The sequence below is a fragment of the Lolium perenne genome, chromosome 6 (genome assembly GCF_019359855.2).
Source record: "Lolium perenne isolate Kyuss_39 chromosome 6, Kyuss_2.0, whole genome shotgun sequence".
In the NCBI taxonomy this organism is placed as follows: domain Eukaryota; kingdom Viridiplantae; phylum Streptophyta; class Magnoliopsida; order Poales; family Poaceae; genus Lolium; species Lolium perenne.
Window position 1 is genome coordinate 103,660,616 of NC_067249.2, and position 21,897 is coordinate 103,682,512.

At 41.8% G+C, this 21,897-nt stretch overlaps 3 protein-coding genes and 1 long non-coding RNA gene across 8 annotated transcripts; 3 read left to right on the forward strand and 1 right to left on the reverse strand.

Moving 5' to 3' along the window:
• The first annotated feature begins 218 nt into the window (after positions 1-218).
• LOC127307488 (protein FAR1-RELATED SEQUENCE 5) lies at positions 219-3,520 on the forward strand. Its single transcript, XM_051338214.1, has 2 exons — positions 219-527; positions 1,059-3,520. Exons 1-2 carry the CDS (start codon positions 495-497, stop codon positions 3,204-3,206), a joined length of 2,181 nt encoding a protein of 726 aa, XP_051194174.1. The 5' UTR covers positions 219-494; the 3' UTR covers positions 3,207-3,520.
• Positions 3,521-4,062: 542 nt separating this feature from the next.
• On the reverse strand, positions 4,063-8,251 carry LOC127307487 (uncharacterized). Of its 5 annotated transcripts, XR_007855620.2 has the most exons (9): positions 8,072-8,251; positions 7,859-7,980; positions 5,830-6,028; positions 5,615-5,713; positions 5,248-5,480; positions 5,072-5,116; positions 4,873-4,974; positions 4,391-4,463; positions 4,063-4,270 (listed from the first exon to the last, which is right to left on the reverse strand). XR_007855620.2 is itself a non-coding variant. In XM_071821979.1 (8 exons), exons 2-5 carry the CDS (start codon positions 7,868-7,870, stop codon positions 5,086-5,088), a joined length of 375 nt encoding a protein of 124 aa, XP_071678080.1. In that variant the 5' UTR covers positions 7,871-7,980; positions 8,072-8,251; the 3' UTR covers positions 4,063-4,270; positions 4,391-4,463; positions 4,873-4,974; positions 5,072-5,085. The 5 variants fall into 5 exon arrangements, 4 of the variants coding, with proteins under 4 accessions (XP_071678080.1, XP_071678078.1, XP_071678079.1 ...); XM_071821979.1 differs by lacking the exon at positions 5,830-6,028; XM_071821977.1 differs by lacking the exons at positions 5,072-5,116; positions 5,830-6,028.
• A 2,166-nt stretch (positions 8,252-10,417) lies between these two features.
• LOC127309555 (uncharacterized) lies at positions 10,418-10,818 on the forward strand. Its single transcript, XR_007857214.1, has 2 exons — positions 10,418-10,490; positions 10,611-10,818. It is a non-coding gene; the product is annotated as an uncharacterized lncRNA (long non-coding RNA).
• A 6,326-nt stretch (positions 10,819-17,144) lies between these two features.
• LOC127309554 (aspartate--tRNA ligase 2, cytoplasmic) lies at positions 17,145-21,615 on the forward strand. Its single transcript, XM_051340363.1, has 10 exons — positions 17,145-17,728; positions 17,940-18,050; positions 18,242-18,355; positions 18,739-19,029; positions 19,112-19,222; positions 19,306-19,359; positions 20,539-20,618; positions 20,698-20,813; positions 20,885-20,999; positions 21,120-21,615. The coding sequence occupies exons 1-10, from the start codon at positions 17,219-17,221 to the stop codon at positions 21,244-21,246; spliced, it is 1,629 nt and encodes a 542-aa protein (XP_051196323.1). The 5' UTR covers positions 17,145-17,218; the 3' UTR covers positions 21,247-21,615.
• Positions 21,616-21,897: the final 282 nt, after the last annotated feature.

The window sequence follows — 21,897 nt, forward strand, 5'->3', positions numbered from 1 at the left end:
TATTTGTTTCTTCCATGAATGTGCAGTGGTCCTTCATATTCAGGTCAACTGGTGACGATGTGTATTTGTGCAAAGTCTCCATTTATTCAACAACATATTCTAGAGCTCGAGCTAGGGCGGCTCAGAAGCTGCATCCTCAGTCTTGGTCCACCCTAAACAAACAAGGCACTAAAGAGCCGATCCGGCCCACTAGAGCAATTGCGGCCCAAGCAGAGAGCTGCACAATAGAGCAGACCGCAAAAGGAAGAAAAAAAACAGACACACCGCACTGCGCACGCCTGCCGCAGCGCCTCTCCTGCTCCGGCACCTCAACGGCGGCAGCACTCGTCGACTCTCCGCATCCAAACCAAGCCTCCTCCTCACATCCTTTGCCCTAGCAGCCCTACGGGTTACAGATCCAACTCTCACCCCTCCTCTCCTCATGGAAATTTGGATCTAGACCCTCCTCTCGTCTTCTTCTCCCCCGCGGCACGGTCCGGCGGCGGATATTCACGATGGATGGATATTTAATCCTTGACACTGATCAGGTATTCGCAAAAAAATTGTTGCAAATTTTCCTATTTATGTGTGGGCAGGTTATGTGCTGATTGTTTTGCATGTCAATTTTCCCATCAAGGCTTTATTCTTGCAACCAATTCTATAGAAGTATGGTTACTGATAAATGTATCTCAATCTTTTGCTTATGGCCGAATTGAACTGAGAATGAACTTTGTGAATTTGCTACAGGTTGTAATAATGACAGAAAGATTGAACAAGTCAGGAAAAGAAAACCCAGATAACTCCACAAAATAAACTAGGCAGTTATAGTTACCGCAAACACATGATTGCACAGTAGCTTAGTGTAATAGTCTTAGGTCAAGCTACAGCTTAGTCAAGCCTCTTTCAGAGAGCCATTGGATCTCGATTGATGGTCGAAGCAAAAAAGAACTAATATCAAATTCGGACCCCAAAATAAAAACTATCTCGAGGTTAATAGGATGGCTAAGTTTGATCGAGTATTAAGCAAATACGAAAATACTTTTTCCGATAACTTAATAAAAATTTCTATTCGCATTCAGGAACAATCAGTAAATGACGCCTGGAGTGCAGAAGTACTACTGTCAGATGAATTGGGGATGCCCACAAACTCAGCGGACCTTTCACAGCAGCTTGCTGAGGAACAAAACCATTTACATGATATTCTGGGAATCAATGAAATGCCAATCAATGACGCAGGCGATGGAAGTGATTCAGACAGCAGCTCAGGGTGTGAGACAGATAAAGAACCAGGGAAATACTTCTATCCTGGTTCTAAGGAATTGGTTGACCCAAGACCACCACAAGTTGGAATGAGATTCCCAACCCTTGAAGATGCAAACAGATACTATAGTGCACAAGCTCTCCTGACTGGTTTTGTGGCAATCAGGGGACCAAATTTCATGAGAAAGAAGTTTCACCTAGAATGCAACAGGAGCCGCAAATTAGCCCCATCTCAGGACCTCAAGAGGAAGCGGGAAATATATTCTGTAAATAAGACACCGTGTGAGGCAAAGGCAGTTGTGAAGCCCGTTAAGGGGCAATGGGAGTTCACTGCAATTCAGAGTGAGCACAACCATCCGTTATGTCCAAGCCCGTCGGCCACAAGATTCTTCTTGAGCTGTGAACACATGTCAACTGAAGAAATGTCGTTTTTAAGAGCTATGCAACAAAGTAGTATACATCCCAAGAAAGCTGTGAAGATTTTTAAGAGAATGAGGGGCACTTTGGGGAACTTACCATTCAAGAAAAAAGATGTGAATACCTCAGAGGGCGCAGATCAACAAAAGAGACCAAACTCAGATGTTGAAGCAGCAGTGAAGCACTTGAAGGAATTGGAGCGGAAAAACCCATGTATTTCCTTCACCATGCAAACAGATGAAGATAAAATAGTTAGAAGTCTTCTCTGGACTGATGTGAGGTCGAGGATAGATTATGAGATCTTTGGAGATGTCTTATCGTTTGATACTACCTATAGCACAAATAGGCACAATATGCCTTTCGTTCCTATTATTGGAATGAATGAGCATGGGAGAACTCTTGTTTTTGGATGTGCCTTGTTACAAGATCAGAAAGTTGAAACCTTCAAATGGATGTTCCAAACATTCTTGCATGTAATGGGAGGGAAAATGCCAAGAGCAATCATGACAGAGCAGGATGAAGCTATAACAAAAGCAATTGCAGATGTCATGCCACAAGTAAGCCACAGGTTTTGTAAGTTGAGTGTAATGAGGAAAGCACGGGAAAGTCTAGGAGCCTTTATAGCAGCGGGAGGCAACATAAATACAGAGTTGCATTGCTTGGTTAACAACTCTCTGACAGAAACAGAATTTGAGGAAGGATGGGGTGCGCTCATTGAGAGATACGGCGCAAGTGGAAACGAGCACCTACAACTCCTGTGGGAAACGAGGAAAAAGTGGGTTCCTGTTTATTTCAAAGCAGATTTCTATCCATTTATTGAAACAGCTAGACGAGGCGAGGGGACAAACTCGGTATTCAAGGACTATGTGCTTCCTAAGGACAGAATAGAGAAATTTCTCGAAAAATATGAAGACATACAAGAGAGTATAATAAAAACTGATGATGAAGATAGACTGCAATCCAGAACTGAACCTTCATGTTTCTCATTGCAGCCAATTGAAAAGCATGCAGCAGGTATTTACACAAGGCAAATATTTCTGAAAGTACAGAGAGAGCTACTCCATTCTACAGCATTCAACGTGCAGGAGATTCAAACGGGGACCTTGTACAGACTGGACAAGGTATTCAACTACGAGAACCCAGAGTTTGATAGAAATTCCTTCGACGTGTTAGTTGAACCTGGAACCAACGCAATGAAATGTCAATGCGGAAAGTTTACTAGGGATGGTATACCGTGCTGCCACATATTCAGAGTCTTCACACAGTTTGGGGTCAATGAGATACCAGAGCAATACATAGTGCCCAGGTGGACTGGCAAATTTAGAGAAGAGCAGATGAAACAGTCCAAGGAGAAGTGCTTGGACAGCCATGGCGTAGGCAAATCAGAAAATACGATGAGGTACGCAATGTTACTGAGTAAGGTGGCTGACATTGGCAAAGAAATATGTGGCGATGGCTCCAAGTGCAATAAATTCAGGCTGGAATTTGATAAAATTCGAGGAAAATTGCCAACAGCGACAGGAGTAACTCGTGGAAATAATGGCAGTTAGGCAGTACTCCTGCACACATGCACTTAGCAGCTGCAGCAACAGCCAGGCAGCAGCGCGCCTGTGTGGTGGCTATCCAGGGCATCAACAAGAATCGGTTGTCAAGTGTTGACGGGCATCAGGAATCACGATGAATCCTTAGGGGCTTAGAGTTAGGATTTAGGAGAGTCAGTTAAATTATTGTCATCGCGCATGTCCAGGAGACTCATGCAAAATAGTTAGGGTTCAGGAGAACTAGGTTGTCAGCGCATGGTCTGTTCAGGAAAATGCTGACATGAGTATATTTATTTTAATTACAGTTTCAATGTTTCATGTGATTTCCGATCACATCTTAAAGAAGTTTCATGTTATGTAGATTCTGCTAACTATTTGCTTACTGTCCCACCAGTTTCCTTTGGCGTGTTTTCCTTCTGGCTGGCAGCATTTTATGGTTGCTTACTACAGCATGTGGAAAAAAAGCTCCAGAGAGAACAGGAGACGTAGGTAGGAGACGAGTTCAGCGAAAAGTGGCTTCAGAGGACGGGCAGCATGGAGCCCCTTCCTCAGGGGTGGTGCTATACGCCGACCTGATCGGCACAGAACAGTTGCCGCACACCCCCCACCTTCTCCCGGTAGTTCGTGGGCTTGGCCCATTAAGATTTCTGAACCGTTCCCGTCTGTTTGGTCGCTGGTTTGTTCCGAACCGTTCGTTTCGTATTGGTCGCTGCTTATGTTCGTGTTTGCTTGTTCCCTCTGATTTTGCTGGTTCGAACCGGTTGGTTTGGTCATCCACTGTTCTATGGGTCACTTCTTCTTTAGCACTGTTTCTTTAATGCCCCTTATTAATCAGTAGAATGTAAGGGGAAAAAATAATACACAGTTGAATCAAAGTAGAAAGTTCTTAGAAAATATGAATTGTTCAGTGGAATGGACTGATAGCTAGCTCCACTTTTCTGTGAATTTGCATTCGATGAAAAATTTAAATCACAAAGAAATGAATAAATTACAAGTCTAGTAGAATTTAGATGGGTCCTGATATACACTAAAAAGCTGTCTTGAATGTGCAAACTTCCAACTGCTTCATCAAACTTCTCTTTGCAAAGAAGAAAAAGGAAGAAGAAACAAAAAAAATGTATATCAGAAAACTTTGTTAATTGAAACGCAGAAATAACTAAATTCATGTGCTAAGAAGATAACAGATAACTTACTTTGATATTTTATCAGGTCTTTTCGACATACCAGATGATGTAACCTTTTTATTTAATGAAGAAGGTGTGGAACCTATGTAAAAATATAAATGTCAGAACATTTTTCCACGATTTGGCCATATGATGGCAAAACTTCATGTGTTCTCCAGGAAAAACATATAAGTTGTTGCAGGAACTCAGAAAATAGTTGTTTACATACCAAGTTTAAATTTCAAAGGGATTCATGATACTGGCATTTTCATGTCAACTAAAATTCCTAGCGATTCATGGTACTGGCATTTTCAGGAAGTAAAAATAAAGTAGTTTTATTATTTCCCCTTGTTTTTTTGCTTTGCATTTAATTTAAAAGCTAATCGATATCTACCACATGATTATGCCATGATAAAAAAATACCATATGCAAAATTCTCCAATGGGCATGGAAGGACCTAGCTTATAACGAAAAAACCATAAGCCATAATAGAAAACAGAGAAAGTTCTTACATGTTTCGCAATGAACTGTCTAGCTAATGGCACCTGTAGCTCGTTATGGATGTTTATCACCAACTGGGTTGTAACTTTCTCGCGAATAGCTTGAACGTCAACCTTTGATATATATAAAATGATAGAGCAGTGTATTTAGTTTCATCTAGGTGAATAAGAAGATAAAATACTACAGAATTAGATAGAATGAGATGCTAACATTTGAGAACAATTTTACTTCAACTCCGTTATACCATCTAATGTACTGCATGACAAATATCCCAGAATCATATATGCGCAAAATTGGGAAAAATATAGTTTCATATTTAGCATACATGAATGGAAAGACAAATGTTACATAAAATGAATAAATTATGTAATGTACAAGAAAATGACCTGAAATTGTGTTTAGGCACGTGAACATATTTGACACTGAAATCCCGTATGCTGAATTTGAAACAACCAGGATAACTTTGCACAAACAATTGCTTGAAGTTGAATATTACAGTGTTTACTACTGATGAGAATTTTTCAATTGAGTTGTCTGGATTGAGTACGTCGAATGACTTGTCAATGAAATTGGCAACAATCAGTATCCATTGTTTATCTACTGGGCAAGGAATGTGCACCTACACCAACAGAAAATAGTTTTAAAAACAAAACAGACAAATAGTTGAGCCTACAGAATAATAGTCGCAGCCATCAACTATTCTTGGAAATTATAAAAACTAAATAGTTTATGGTGAATAGGCATCAACTATACCAGTCCTGCATTTTCCAATCGGAAGGCAACATAGTCAAGGCAAAAAATCCTTTTGTACTCAGGATAAAAACAATTCAACATTGGATCCATTAGCAATTTCTGTATGCATTGTAAAAATGAAATTTAGCAGAAGCCATTAAAAACAAAAGCAAAAGTACATATATATAAAAAATAAATATATAATGCATATTATATTTAGTTTAGATTCCATTTACCGTGACTTCTTTTATAACTACATGAATTAAAATTTCATTCTAGCCAAATTTCCCTTCTTTTCTCCGATGAATCTGGTCAGTTGTAGTTAACATTCCAAAACAGTCCATTAGGCATAGATGAATCCAACCACCTTTGTTCATTGATAGAGTCAAAGTTCTTTGGTCAACCCATACTTGTCAGACTTGAAAAATCCTAGGGCTGATTAAATTACAAACAAAAAAGGAATAGCATAAATAAAATTAGAAATCAGTAAAAGTAGTAGAAGAGAAGTTGAATTATGTTCTAGATTCGAACCTGATATATTGTTTTAAGGATGTCAATTTGGTGTAGAATTCATGTTCGATATCGGGATATGACGGTTTTTCCATGAACGGATTCTTATGGTGAACAGAATTTTCCATGAACGGATTCTTATGGTGAACGGATTTTTCCATGAACAGATTCTTATTATGAATAGAAAATCTTGTCATGAACGGTTTCTCTTTGTTGAAGAAGTACAAAAAGCATGAACTATTTATTGTCACGAATGGTTCCCCAAAAAATCCGTGAAAGTATTCTTATTGTGAACGGTTTTCCTCTTTTAAAAAATAATTATGGATGGATTCTTATCATGAATGGATTCCCTACTTGAACATGATTATTAGCGTGACCAAATGTTTTTCATGAGCAGATTCTATATCATGAACGGATTCTTATGGTGAAACGGATTTTTCCCATGAACGGATTCTTATGATGAACGGATTTTTTCCATGAACGGGTTCTTATGATGAAGGACTTTTCCATGAACGGATTCTTATTACGAACAAAAAATCTTGTCATGAATGGTTTTCGTTGTTGAACAAGTCGTCAAGTATGATAATAAAGTCTTATATTATGAATAGAAAAAACTTGTCATGAACGATTTTCTTCATGAACGGATTCTATATCATGAACGGATTCTTATGATGAATGGATTCTTATGTTGAGCGGATTTTCCATGAACGGATTCTTATGGTGAACGGATTTTCCATGAACGGATTCTTATTATTACGAAGAAAAAATCTTGTCATGAACGGTTTTCCTTGTTGAACAAGTCGTGACCAATTTTTTTTCATGAAAGGATTCTATATCATGAACGGATTCTTATGATGAACTTTTTTTTTGCATCAACGGATTCTTATGTTGAACGGATTTTTTCCATGAACGTATTCTTATGGTGAACGGATTCTTATTATGAACATAAAATCTTGTCATGAATAGTTTCTCTTTGTTGAACAAGTACAAAAAGCATGAACTATTTATTGTCATGAACGGTTCCCCTAAAAAAACCGTGAAAGGATTCTTATTGTGAACGGTTTTCCTCTTTCAAAAATAGTTATGGATGGATTCTTATCATGAATGGATTCCCTCCTAGAAAACAGGATTATTAGCGAGACCAACTTTTTTTTCATGAACGGATTTGCCCATGAACGGATTCTTATGATGAACAGATTTTTTGCATGAACGGATTCTTATGTTGAGCAGATTTTATCCATGAATGGATTCTTATGGTGAATGGATTTTTCCATGAATGGATTCTTATTATGAACAAAAAATCTTGCCATGAACGGTTTTCGTTATTGAACAAGTCGTGAACTATGATAATTATGTCTTATTATGAACAGAGAAAACATGTCATGAATGAGTTTTTTCATGAACGGATTCTATATCACGAACGGATTCTTTTTGATGAATGGGTTCTTATATTGAACGGATTTTCCATGAATGGATTCTTATGGTGAACGGATTTCTCCATGAACGGATTCTTATTACGAACAAAAAATCTTGTCATGAACGGTTTTCCTTGTTGAACAAATCGTGACCGAATTTTTTTCATGAACGGATTCTATATCATGAACGGATTCTTATGATGAATGAATATTTTTGCATCAACATATTCTTATGTTGAACGGATTTTTCCATGAACAGATTCTTATGGTGAATGGATTTATCCATGAACCGATTATTATAGGTGAGAGCATGTTTATAAAAGCATAGTTCCTCACGTACCAGCATGTACATGCCTGCTCTCAACAGAATGAACGGATGCAAGCGGAGAACGAGACATGGCTTCTGGCAATCATATAAGATCCAATCCTATCAAAGTCCACTTGTGAATCACTGATGCCAATCTGACAAAAAAGAGGGTAGAGACAGAAAGATCAGAAATAACACATACAAAAACATCCTTTGAATAGAAGGGCAGACAAAATAAAATCATACAATTTCCTGATGATTGCCAATATCTTCCATCGATTCATCTTCAATAACATTATGAACAAATGCTTCATCTAGAGGTGGTACATGTGCTAATGCTGGGATATCGACAACATCATTACCAGCATTGGCTTCCAGAGCAGGTACAATTGCTAGGCCTACACTGTATAGAGTGATAGAAATGTCCTTGAGCTGTTTAAAAAATAATAAGTTAGTAAGCACAAAAGGCCAAACGGAAAAAAGAAAATGGAGCATTGCAATCTAGCCTAAAAAAAAGATGATTAGAACAAACGTACTGGAAGGACACCATATGATTTCCATGACAACATGTTACAGTCTGAGCTATGAACAAGGGAAAAATCATCATTCGTTATATGTGACATTCTTGGCGGGCTATAATAAATTTTCCCAACATTGGCACAAAATCCAAGAAGTCCATGTACACAACCTGCAACAAAAATCAAAGTGTAGTTAAACACACAGAGAAACCTATTACTTAACAGTAAAAAGTTATATATTACAAAAAAGGAAAAGACAAAGAAAATGGTACACGTACTGCCAACAAAGGTAAGGAACCTCTAATCCATAGCATCATGTTGAAATCGCTTTCATCTTTAAAAACCTTAGATTTCCAAGCATCAACCTCGTTCCACAGGTGGCTGAGGCACAATGTTCCAAGGTCAAGATTGCCAACTTCAATGATGTCACTGTCCCTCGGGGGAGTACATATATATATTTCGGGTTTACAAAATTGTAAGTAGAAGGGCAAAGAACTGTGGTGATGAATAACAGTAAGACGCTCCTGATGAAAACAACTTCCTCATTAGAACCAAGCAGGACAGATTCTACATTTGATATAGTTATCTGCTTCTTCCGTAGTAGGTATTGGTCAAGAATCTCTTCCACTTCTCTGATGATTTCAGGATCGGTACTCCCCATTACAAATGGCTTGACTCCAGAAGGAGAACCAAAGACCTTGTCAACCAGTCGGGTGTATACGGAGTGCCGCACGCCCCCCGCGTTCATTACTAACTTATTATTTTTTAAACAGCTCAAGGACATTTCTATCACTCTATACAGTGTAGGCCTAGCAATTGTACCTGCTCTGGAAGCCAATGCTGGTAATGATGTTGTCGATATCCCAGCATTAGCACATGTACCACCTCTAGATGAAGCATTTGTTCATAATGTTATTGAAGATGAATCGATGGAAGATATTGGCAATCATCAGGAAATTGTATGATTTTATTTTGTCTGCCCTTCTATTCAAAGGATGTTTTTGTATGTGTTATTTCTGATCTTTCTGTCTCTACCCTCTTTTTTGTCAGATTGGCATCAGTGATTCACAAGTGGACTTTGATAGGATTGGATCTTATACGATTGCCAGAAGCCATGTCTCGTTCTCCGCTTGCATCCGTTCATTCTGTTGAGAGCAGGCATGTACATGCTGGGTACGTGAGGAACTATGCTTTTATAAACATGCTCTCACCTATAAGAATCAGTTCATGGATAAATCCATTCACCATAAGAATCTGTTCATGGAAAAATCCGTTCAACATAAGAATATGTTGATGCAAAAATATTCATTCATCATAAGAATCCGTTCATGATATAGAATCCGTTCATGAAAAAAATTCGGTCACGATTTGTTCAACAAGGAAAACCGTTCATGACAAGATTTTTTGTTCGTAATAAGAATCCGTTCATGGAGAAATCCGTTCACCATAAGAATCCATTCATGGAAAATCCGTTCAATATAAGAACCCATTCATCAAAAAGAATCCGTTCGTGATATAGAATCCGTTCATGAAAAAACTCATTCATGACATGTTTTCTCTGTTCATAATAAGACTTAATTATCATAGTTCACGACTTGTTCAACAACGAAAACCGTTCATGGCAAGATTTTTTGTTCGTAATAAGAATCCATTCATGGAAAAATCCATTCACCATAAGAATCCATTCATGGATAAAATCTGCTCAACATAAGAATCCGTTCATGCAAAAAATCTGTTCATCGTAAGAATCCGTTCATGGGCAAATCCGTTCATGAAAAAAAAGTTGGTCTCGCTAATAATCCTGTTTTCTAGGAGGGAATCCATTCATGATAAGAATCCATCCATAACTATTTTTGAAAGAGGAAAACCGTTCACAATAAGAATCCTTTCACGGTTTTTTTAGGGGAACCGTTCATGACAATAAATTGTTCATGCTTTTTGTACTTGTTCAACAAAGAGAAACTGTTCATGACAAGATTTTTCCATCATATGTTTTTCCTGGAGAACACATGAAGTTTTGCCATCATATGGCCAAATCGTGGAAAAATGTTCTGACATTTATATTTTTACATAGGTTCCACACCTTCTTCGTTAAATAAAAAGGTTACATCATCTGGTATGTCGAAAAGACCTGATAAAATATCAAAGTAAGTTATCTGTTATCTTCTTAGCACATGAATTTAGTTATTTCTGCGTTTCAATTAACAAAGTTTTCTGATATACATTTGTTTTGTTTCTTCTTCCTTTTTCTTCTTTGCAAAGAGAAGTTTGATGAAGCAGTTGGAAGTTTGCACATTCAAGACAGCTTTTTAGTGTATATCAGGACTCGTCTAAATTCTACTAGACTTGTAATTTATTCATTTCTTTGTGATTTAAATTTTTCATCGAATGCAAATTCACAGAAAAGTGGAGCTAGCTATCAGTCCATTCCACTGAACAATTCATATTTTCTAAGAACTTTCTACTTTGATTCAACTGTGTATTATTTTTTCCCCTTACATTCTACTGATTAATAAGGGGCATTAAAGAAACAGTGTTAAAGAAGAAGTGACCAATAGAACAGTGGATGACCAAACCAACCGGTTCGAACCAGCAAAATCAGAGGGAACAAGCAAACACGAACATTTTTTTTTGAACATTTATATTACCGAGCCAGCAGGCCGCCTCATTAAAAACCTTCCAGTCCCCGTAGGTACCCAGGAAGGAAAAGAGTGCGTATGGTACCTGCTGCTCCAAAACAAACGTGATTACATCAGAGAATGGTTACATCATCCACCAGCTGTGGAAGCAGAAAGAGGGGAGGGTCATCTATCCAAACACTATGATCATAGTCTTCCCTAGATCTAGCTATAACATGTGCTGCTTTGTTTGCCTCCCGTGGACAATGAAACAACCGTGTCGACGCAAATCCTGCCACGATAGCTCGACACTCGTCCAGAAACGGCATACCCACAATTCTATGTAAATCCGGCTCCCTGACCGCTTCAACGACCTCTAGAGAGTCTGACTCAATGTAAATATTGTTGCATCCAATTGTCTCCGCCAGGCGCAAACCATCTCGAAGAGCTTGGGCTTCCGCAGTCGTTACATCGATAACACCCTCAATCTGTATCCTGCATGCCGCTAAGAATTGGCCCGACGAGTCCCGAATAATGCACCCAGTCGATGCTTCCCTCGAGTCCAGATTCACCGCTGCGTCTGTATTCAGTTTGACATAACCCGAGTGGGGTTTAGTCCATCCCTGCTTCAGGCACCCGTTCCTGTTTATTTTCGCCTTTGCGCAGTTTGCCACCATGGCCTTTATAGAGAGCGCCGTTCTGGTAGCAGGGGGTACCTCGCCCCCAAATTTCTTCTCCCTTCTTCTCCACCATATAAACCAGCCCGCTGTTGCTATGATTTCATGAGGTGGTAAATTGCCCAGACTTGGCACAGATAGCTTAGTCATGAGTATGTGCTCTAAAACCACCGATCCCGATCGGTCAACTCTGGCCGCATCACGAATGACAGTACTCAATCCCAATCCTTGCCAGACCTCCCTCGCTTTGTCACACGTAAAGAGCATATGTTTAATATCTTCCGCGCCTACCTCACACAATGGGCATTGTCCTGATATCTCAATGTGTCTGTTAGCTAACGTGCACATACATGGAATGATCCCATGCAGCACTCTCCATGTGAATATCTTCACCTTTGCCGGCACGTTGAGCTTCCAAACTTTCCCCCAAATTGGATTTATCGTTGAGCTGCTCTGCTGATCCGCTCTTTTGGTACGACTCCCGTATTGGTGCTGCCACTCAATATGATAGGCAGATTTCACCGAAAACACTCCAGACTTATTATAATGCCACGCCACAGAATCCTCCGAGTTCCACCCTGATAGTGGGATCGCTGTTATACGTCTAGCGTCACCTGGATAAAAAATTTCTTCAAGTAGCTGCACATCCCACACACCCGTAATGGGATTTATCAAATCTTCCACTTTAGTAATCAGCATACCGCCTCTAGGTGTAAAGATCCTTCTCGTAGGACTGTTTGGTAGCCAGGGATCAGACCAAATATTGATGTTAGCTCCATTGCCAACTCTCCAAATATATCCCCTCTTGAAAGTTTCCATCCCCGCCATGAGGCTTTGCCAAGTAAACGAAGCTCCCTTCTTCCTTGTAGCTTGCAACACGTCCCCCGATGGATAGTATTTAGCACTCAGGACCTGTGCACATAGAGAAGTCGGGTCATTAACTAACCTCCAGATTTGCTTCGAGAGCATAGCAAGGTTGAAACAATGCAAATCCCTAAACCCCATGCCGCCCTCCTTCTTTGGGGTACACATCTTCCACCATGAATACCAGTGCATGCATTTCTTCCCTTCTTTCTCACCCCACCAGAACCTTGCAATGGCTGCCGATATTGCCTTAATAATCCCTTTCGGAATTTTGAAAACTGACATTGCATAGGTTGGTATAGCTTGCGCAATTGCCTTAATCAGAATTTCCTTCCCTCCCGTGGAAAGGTTCTTCTCGTTCCACCCGCTAATAATTTTGCAAATTCGGTCCACTAGAAATTGAAAACAGTCAGATCGTTCCATTCCCACATGAGATGGTAGACCCAAATATTTTTCCGTGAGAGCTTCAGCATCTATATTTAGCGCTGCACATACTTCCTCTTTATCCCCAGTCGGCGTATTTGGGCTGAAAAATATGCTCGACTTCGGGTCACTCACCAGCTGGCCAGAGCTAGCACAGTATGTATTCAACACATTCCGAAGGGTAGTTGCGTTTGCCATATCAGCCTTCATCAAGATCAGAGAGTCATCGGCAAAGAGTAAGTGAGATACCGACGGTGCCCCCCGGCACACTCTGACACCTTGTAAGCAACCATTCTCTTCTTCATATGTCAACAAACTTGAGAGTCCCTCAGCACATAGCAAAAAAAGATACGGCGAAAGTGGATCCCCTTGCCGTAAGCCCCTTGTTGGAGTAAATCGTTCTGTCTCATCCGAATTAAACCACACTCTGTAATTGACTGTTGATACGCAGGACATGATAAGGTTTACCCAACGAGTGGCAAAGCCCAACCTTGTCATCATATCTCTCAAGAAACCCCATTCCACTCTGTCATATGCCTTGTGCATATCAAGTTTAACTGCACAGAACCCCGCCTTCCCCTGCTTCCTTCCTTTGATTGCATGAACACACTCGTAAGCAACCAAAACATTGTCAGTAATTAACCTGCCCGGGACAAAAGCGCCCTGCGCCACGCTAATAATTTCTGGAAGAATTGTTTTCAATCTATTGGCCAAGATTTTTGATATAATCTTGTACATCACATTACACAGGCTTATCGGTCTGAATTGGGTAATCAGCTCCGGTTCATTTACCTTTGGGATCAAGACGATTGCCGTCTCATTCCAATTGACAGGAACTGTCCCTGTATTTAGAGCCTCCAACACTTCTGCAGTCACCGAACTACCAATCAATGGCCAGAATTTTTTGAAGAAGATCGCATGCATACCATCCGTTTCAGGGGCCTTAAAATCCCCAATCGCAAACAGCGCCTTCTTCACTTCTTCTTCTTCTGTAAAACGGGCCAGGAGTCTCTCATTCATCTCAGCTGTAACACGTGGCTTCACCTTTTGCAACAGATTAACATCAGTTGCATCCACTTCTGAAGAAAACAAATCAGAGAAATAATTAGTAATAATGCCTTTTAGCTGATTGTTTCCTCCCTCATAACTCCATCCGAATCCTTCAACTTCATGATGAGATTCCGCTTCTTTCTTGCTCTTGCATAGTTATGGAGGTAAGTTGTATTTCGATCTCCGTTCGCCATCCAATTCACCCTACTTCGCTGCATTTTATATATTTCTTCTTGCTCTAGAACCTTTTCAATCTCCTCTGTTAACTCCTCTTGCCTCTTCGCATTTTCCTCAGACATTTCTCGTCACAGGACCTCCTCTAACTGTCTTGCCAGGGTACGAAGCTTGACCCTTGGCTTCTTGAGGACAGCTTGGTCCCATTTATGGAGAGACTTCTGAACATTTTCGATAGCATTAGCCACTCCTCCATCGCCGGTCAGCAGACCCGCCTCCCATGCCGTTTGCACCACCTCTTGTACCCCCTCCTCTTTCAGCCATTTGCCCTCAAATCGCTTCCTTTTAATCTTTCCCGAGTTTGCGGTGGTACGGTAGTAATCCGAATCCATTAGTATCGGCCTGTGATCCGAACGGATCATATCTAGATTGGCCAGGCTCGCGTATGGGAACAGTTGTGCCCAAGATTCATTCGCGCACGCCCTGTCTAATCTTTCACGTATGCCCGGACCATGTCTAGTCCTTTTCCTTCTCCAAGTGAAAATGTCTCCCGTGTAGCCCAGATCCTCAAGCGAACAGTCGGTAAGGGCATCACGGAATGCTTGCATAAAATGGAGCGGCCGTGGGTTACCCCCCTCTTTCTCATGGCTGTATAGGATTTCATTCCAATCCCCAATCACCATCCACCGCGAACTAATTTGACCATGGAGCTCTCTCAGACGCTCCCAAGTTTTATATTTATCTCCCTAGGCCGGTTCCCCATAAATACCCGTAAGCCTCCATCTAGTTGCTTCATTACTATTGTTAACCATCACATCGATATAATTTGGTCTAATCGCTCTCAGCTGAACATCTATATCCCTCTTCCAGAACATTATCAACCCTCCACTTCTCCCATCACTCTCCGCAACCAGTGCCCCGAACATCCTCATTTGGACTCGCAATTTTTCTGCTCCCACCTTATCCAGATGAGTTTCAGAGAGGAAAATAATGTCTGGATCACACCGCCCCTGTACCTCCAGGAGCGAACGTACTGCCGGGCCACACCTTGCACCCCGGCAGTTATAAGCTAGTGTTTTCATTGCGTCTGGCGGCATCCCTCGAGGGGACCCGCCAATATCTCGTTTGGGTTCACATTACCATCCATTGTTTTTTTCGCTCTTTTGTTACCTTGGCTATCCACAGATGTAGTATCATTATCATCCTCTTCAGTTGTTCCCACCATGTTTTCATCTGTCAGCAGCAATTGTCCCTCTTTCCCTGATTCTTGATCATGCATATTGAGCCTCTTACGTGCACCAGCCTCCCCTGTTGCCTTATCAATCAACATATTTGAGTTTTTTTGTGGGCTTGTACCCGTATCCTTCAACTCCTCACTCTCCTCCCCTCTTCCACCATCTCTCTCATGGTATACCCTGGAACCCATGCCTCTGCCAGCCCCCCTCCTCTATTCCCTCTGCCACCACGGGTTCCACCATACTCACCTCTTATAGATTGGCGTGGAGTATCAGCGTATAACCATTCTCTGTATTTGTGATCCTTCTCTTCATACACCCCCCGGCCACACTCCTTATAGTCATGCCCTAGAAGGCCGCAAACTGAGCAGAAACCGGCCAGCTTCTCGTACCTGAGAGCAAACACCTGCCGTTGCCCTTCTCTGATAAACGAAACAAACCTAAGAAGAGGTTTACGCACATCATATCGGATCCTCACCCTCACATAGTTTCCCCAATTACCAGTAGTTTTCACCTCCATAGCTTTTTCCCCCGCCTTCTCTACTAATTGTTTCACCACCTTTTCCTTGCAATAAGCTTCTGGAAGTTCATGAATTTGAGCCCATATCGGCATGAAGAACAACTCCACATCTTCTGCTCTTGAGAAACCATCATATGGCTCGATGAGTACTGCTTGGTTCCGAAAGATCCAAGGTCCTCTATCTATTATTCTCTCCCAATCACCCAGACAGTAGACTTGGACTATGAACAAATTTTGACCAATAGCCCTAAACCTGACCTCCTGCGCCAAATTCCAGGCTGCTCTCATCTCCCCAAAAAACGCCGCCTGGCTGAAACCCCTCTCAGTTTTCACCCTTGCCAACGCCAACCATTGGGTGCTCTCCTTGATTTCCTCCTCCACCTCGTCCAGGCACACATCATTGAAGTCCTCCTCTTGTAGATCAAGCTGACCTAGCATCTCATCAATTGTCTTCGGACCCTTCCCCCGTGGTCCGCCGCTTGTTCCCGACTGCGCATCCGACGCCGCCGACATTGGTTTTCCGATCGCCGCGCTTGAGACACCCGAAACCCTAACTCCCTTCTCTCTCCAGAGACAACAACCAAGGCCGGGCAGGAGACGAGGTCTCCCCCTTAATCAGCCCGAGAAGTAGCCCTAAATCGAGGCAGAGTTGGATCGGAGGCGAAAGAGAGACTCGCCGCCGGTTTCGCCAGCGGGAGGAGAAAAACCCTAGACGTCTAGGGGACAGCTCAATTTATTACTTACTCAATTCATAGTAGCGGGAGGAGAAAAACCCTAGACCTCTTTGGCCTTTCGCTTCTTTTTTCTTCGAGAAATTCTCTTGGGCGTTGTGATTAGCAAACACGAACATAAGCAGCGACCAATACGAAACGAACGGTTCGGAACAAACCAGCGACCAAACAGACGGGAACGGTTCAGAAATCTTAATGGGCCAAGCCCACGAACTACCGGGAGAAGGTGGGGGGGGTGTGCGGCAACTGTTCTGTGCCGATCAGGTCGGCGTATAGCACCACCCTGGTCGGTGTATAGGATCCGCCCTTCCTCAGCGATACCATGTCCAACTGTTTCACGGCCCACAAGGGCACAAGGCCAAACCTAGGCCGGCAGGCCCATCCGCTAAATAAAAGTCCCGCAGGTCCCATCCCAATTCCCACCGGTCACGATCACGATCGATTCTGCTCTCTCCTATAAATTCCCCTCGCTCGACATAAAAAAAACAATCTATCGAGATAGTCCGACGCCCGTACGGTCCGTACATCCGTCTCGTCGACGCTAAACAGTAAACCCTATCGATCACTCCTTCCCACCGCCGCGATGTCGCCTCCGCCTCCACCGGCGTCCCCCTCCACGGAGGAGCTCGAGGCCGATCTCTCCGCCGCCACGATCAGCAAGAAGCAGCTCAACAAGGAGGCCCGGAAGGCCGCAAAGCCTGCCAAGGCTGAAAAGGCAGGGAAGAAGGCCGAAAAGTTTGAGGCGGTAGAAGCTGATCCCTTCGCGGCCAACTACGGCTACCATGAGATCCAGTCCAAGGGCATCTCCGGCCGGTCCTGGACCGACGTCGGCGACCTCGACGAGGCCGCGGCGGGCCGCTCCGTGCTGGTCCGCGGATTTGCGGAGAGGTTCCGCCCGGTCAGCAATAAGATGACCTTCATCGTGCTGCGCCGGCAGATGAGCACCGTGCAGTGCGTGCTCGTCGCGAACGCCGACGCCGGCGTCAGCACGCAGATGGTGCGGTTCGCCACCTCCCTCAGCAGGGAGAGCGTCATTGACGTCGAGGGCGTCGTCTCTGTCCCCAAGGAGCCCCTCAAGTCTACGACACAGCAGGTCAGCCGTCTAGGCCAAATAGCGCTGTTTCCTGTCATCTGCAGGGATTTATCGTGCATGGCGAATAAATCATGTTAGATATGGTGGTTTTGGAGCCTCCTTTATCCTGTTTTGAATGGTTGTTGCCATGCCGAATCGTTGAGTGCATGCGCGTTAAATCTCTGGTTTCTTTGGGCTAATAAATTGTCCCTGTGCTCGTTTTGACTGGCAGGTGGAGATTCAGGTCAGGAAGGTCTACTGCATCAGCGAGGCGATCGCCGCACTTCCATTCAACCTCGAGGATGCAGCCCGTAGTGAAGCAGAATTTGAGAAGGCTGAGCAGGTATGTCTTTTCCTTTGCTTCCCGGCCTTCTGCTTGCAGGAAGCACTCATTTTTTTTTTTTTTTTTTTTTTTGCGGGGATGGAGGCACTCAATGATTATTGTTTCCCGGCACTTCATATTTCCTGTCTATGATTCTTCCTTATGATCATCCTAGGGTTTAAGATCGAGCTTTGCCCTTGCCATGATTGCAGGAAGGGGAGAAGCTGGTGCGTGTTTGCCAGGACACAGGGTTGACCTATCGAGTTGTCGAGCTGCGGACAGCCACGAACCAGGCAACCTTCCGTATCAAATCCGAAGTTGAAATGGTGAGCATTTGTCCTTCTTCTACTCAATGTTATCGTTCCTGTCATAGGGTATTCTTCTGTACCAAGTAGTAGCATACTGTCTTATGGCTAGCACCATGCACTTAGTTGTTGTTATACAAAGATCCAGTCACTGTTCATTCTTTCAGCTTAGTATCTCCAGTTCTCCACCTATTAAGCAAAAGGCACTTCACGTCGAGCTTCAGTATTTGTCTGATTGCACGAGTGGCTAAAACTATGCTTATGCTGGTTACATTTATGAATACACGTGGCTAAAACTTCAACGTTGAGCTATGCAGCTATATTTTATTAGTATGTATGTAGCATGTAGTGTTTCTTTTCTTCTTTTGGTCCATGCATGTAACCATTGTTGAATACGCTTGCAGATATTCAGAGAATATTTATACTCAAAGAGTTTTATTGGGGTCCACTCTCCCAAGTTGATTTCTGGATCAAGTGAAGGCGGTGCAGCTGTATTCGAGCTACAGTACCATGGCCAGCCTGCTTGTTTAGCCCAATCTCCTCAGTTATACAAGCAGATGTATATTTCTGGTGGGTTTGGCCGTGTGTTTGAGGTTGGTTCCATATTTAGAGCAGAGAATTCAAACACCCACAGGCATCTGTGCGAGTTTACTGGACTAGATGCAGAAATGGAGATTAATGAGCATTACTTTGAGGTAAGGAAGATCTTGAAGGAAAAGAAAATCTCTAGTTCATTTATTGAAGTCAGTGTTACCAAGTACTGATTTTTGTACACAGGTTTGTGATATTATAGACGGCTTATTCGTAGCAATATTCAAACACTTGAATGAAAATTGTAAGAATCTACTCGAGATAATAAACAAGCAGTATCCATTTGAACCACTCAAGGTAAAACATTATTCCTTATTATTTTGTGTTATAAGCTGTATGCTTTGCTCAAGCTACTGTTTCAACTTCTGCTATTCATGCAGTACCTTGAGAAAACCTTGAAGATAACATACGAGGAAGGGATTCAAATGCTGAAGGTACTAAATTTTAGTCGATTTTGTGGCTATTTCATAACAACAGTGATGTTTGCTTTTATACAATATGCTTTTTTGGTATTATCCTCACTGTATGAGTGACGTTAGAACTTCAATACCCCCAGCCCCCACTATATGTTTGCTTGCGATTTTGATTGAACCGTCCAAGTTGAGAATCCTGTGAAACAAAAAAAAAAACTAGTTGTTAATAGTTGTCCGGAAGGTATAGTCTTCAGAAGAATCCCAAATATGACAGCACATAAATTGATATATTGTGAGCATGTTTTCTCACCAATTTTCAGGTGTCAACAAAAATTTTAGCCAATGTTATCGACCAACTGTCACCTACAGCTTGAACAGTATTATAGTATTGTTTAACTTGTTGGATTTGTATCCACTGAATTGTGTTATTAACAAGATATAATCATGATCTGTTAGAAATTGGTATCATTTTCTGGCATCATCAACACACTGCTTTCTTGGTTATCTGGAAAAAAGAATTACATTTTAGGTGCTTTTGTGCTTTTGAATAATTTATCGATAAATTTTCTCCAGTCTCAGTGTAACGGTTATCATTGCTAAAAAATTATTGTTTCATTCAGAATTTAAACTCATTCAAGTCGATCCATATAGTGTGGAAGGTGAACTTTTAGATACTTGTGGAGAAAAAATTCAGTAGGAGTCTTGAGGAAGTTTTTCTTTTGTTCCAATGGTTAGTTAACTCTTGTTTAGGTGCATGCTGTCAGAAAATGAATGGTTTATTGGTTGCAGAACTTACTGAGATTAGAGAAAAATTACTTTTTATTATTATTTTGCAATGAAACAAGATCTACTGGTGGTCAGGAGATGAATCTGATGCTATGAGATAATAGTATTGCTTTTATAAAACTCAAGATCCAGATTTATTCTTAACACTTCTAAAGTTGGAAATGTGCACTCGGTTGATGATTATTTGAACAAGTATGTTACATAAACTTACTTCATTATAGCATGACATTTTTATTTGGATATTGGGTTCAAGCAAACCAGTTTTTCAAATAGTTTCAGTGTCTAGCTACCTAAAACATTGCTTGGCATCTTTTTTATATCAGAATAAAACTAATATGAAGAAATTAAGTTATCCGAAAACTCAGCTATGAGTATGGTAAAAGATTAAACATAGATTATTTGACTGTTTGACAGGACGCTGGAACTGAAATCGAACCTATGAGTGACCTCAACACTGAAGCTGAGAAAAAACTTGGTCGGCTTGTTAAGGAGAAGTATGTGGAGTCTACTTCACTTGTATAATTATAGCACTTTTCAGATTTCAGCTATATCACTTTTCTGGTATATATATAGGTATGGCACAGAATTTTTCATCCTCTATCGGTATCCTTTGGCCGTGCGCCCTTTCTACACCATGCCTTGCTATGAGGACCCTGCTTACAGCAACTCTTTCGATGTCTTCATCCGAGGTGGGTATTTCAGTCTAGATCGGTGCTTGTTGTTGCAAGTCTGATATTGAACCAATTCTTTTTTATGACAGGCGAGGAAATCATTTCTGGAGCTCAAAGAATTCACACGCATGAGTTGCTGAGGAAACGTGCAATCGAGTGTGGAATTGATACGAGTACTATATCATCATACATTGAATCATTCAGGTTCGTTCTGCACCCTTATCTACCACTACTATATAACATGTGTTGCAACAATCCATTGGAATACTAATACATGTTTTTCTTCACCTTGGTACTCGAATCCACCTGTGTTGACAATTACAGTTATGGTGTTCCTCCTCATGGCGGTTTTGGTGTCGGGTTAGAGAGAGTGGTGATGCTTTTCTGCGCGCTTAACAACATCAGGAAGACATCGCTTTTCCCTCGCGACCCGCAAAGGCTCACGCCATAAGTTTCTTTTGTCAGACATACAGCTTGTGCCCATGCTTTCATGCTCGTGGAACTAATTCCAGTTAGATTTTGCTCGTGTAAGTGGGCTCTGGGGACATGCGCTATGGCAGCAGCAGCCAGGAGGTGGCGCGCCTGTGTCACTATGCGGTGGCTTATACTGTGCATCAACAAGAGTATGTTGTCAAGTGTTGGTGTACATCAGCAACTAGGACGTATCCTGAGAATTGGGGAAATCAGTTTAAGTATTGTTAATTAATGTGCAGGTCCAGAAGACTCATGTTGACGAAGTAGAATAATTAGGGTTCAGAAGAACTGGGTTGTATTTCCATGGCTTGTTCAGTAAAATGCTGGCATGATCCTATATTTTCTTTTTACCTTATGTGATATGCCATCTTCAAGTCGCGGTATCCTCACATTGCACTTCGTGAGGGTAAAGCTTGCCACTAACACCTTCCCGCTCTCAGCACTGGGTACGTCCTTTTATGTGATACTAGATTTAGATGTGCGCCTTGGCGCACGACCCCGGGGCTGTCGTACATTTTTATATTTCATATTACGCTACTACAATCATGTGGAAAAGCGATAAAGGGTTTACACTATGTGTGTGGATTTAAATCTCTTAATATGATCACGCTCTAATCACCAATGTTCA

What these genes read in the sequence shown, in the direction of transcription:
- LOC127307488 (XM_051338214.1), top strand. Translation starts at nt 495, where the DNA reads ATGGATGGATATTTAATCCTTGACACTGATCAG. An exon ending in TAATCCTTGACACTGATCAG is followed by an intron (nt 528 to 1,058) that starts GTATTCGCAAAA and finishes ATTCGCATTCAG; the next exon opens with GAACAATCAGTAAATGACGC.
- LOC127307487 (XM_071821977.1), bottom strand. An exon ending in GATTGGAAAATGCAGGACTG is followed by an intron (nt 5,481 to 5,614) that starts GTATAGTTGATG and finishes CTGTTGGTGTAG; the next exon opens with GTGCACATTCCTTGCCCAGT. An exon ending in GTGCCTAAACACAATTTCAG is followed by an intron (nt 4,975 to 5,247) that starts GTCATTTTCTTG and finishes TATATATCAAAG; the next exon opens with GTTGACGTTCAAGCTATTCG.
- LOC127309554 (XM_051340363.1), top strand. Translation starts at nt 17,219, where the DNA reads ATGTCGCCTCCGCCTCCACCGGCGTCCCCCTCCACGGAGGAGCTCGAG. An exon ending in TCAAGTCTACGACACAGCAG is followed by an intron (nt 17,729 to 17,939) that starts GTCAGCCGTCTA and finishes TTTGACTGGCAG; the next exon opens with GTGGAGATTCAGGTCAGGAA. An exon ending in AAGGGATTCAAATGCTGAAG is followed by an intron (nt 19,360 to 20,538) that starts GTACTAAATTTT and finishes ACTGTTTGACAG; the next exon opens with GACGCTGGAACTGAAATCGA.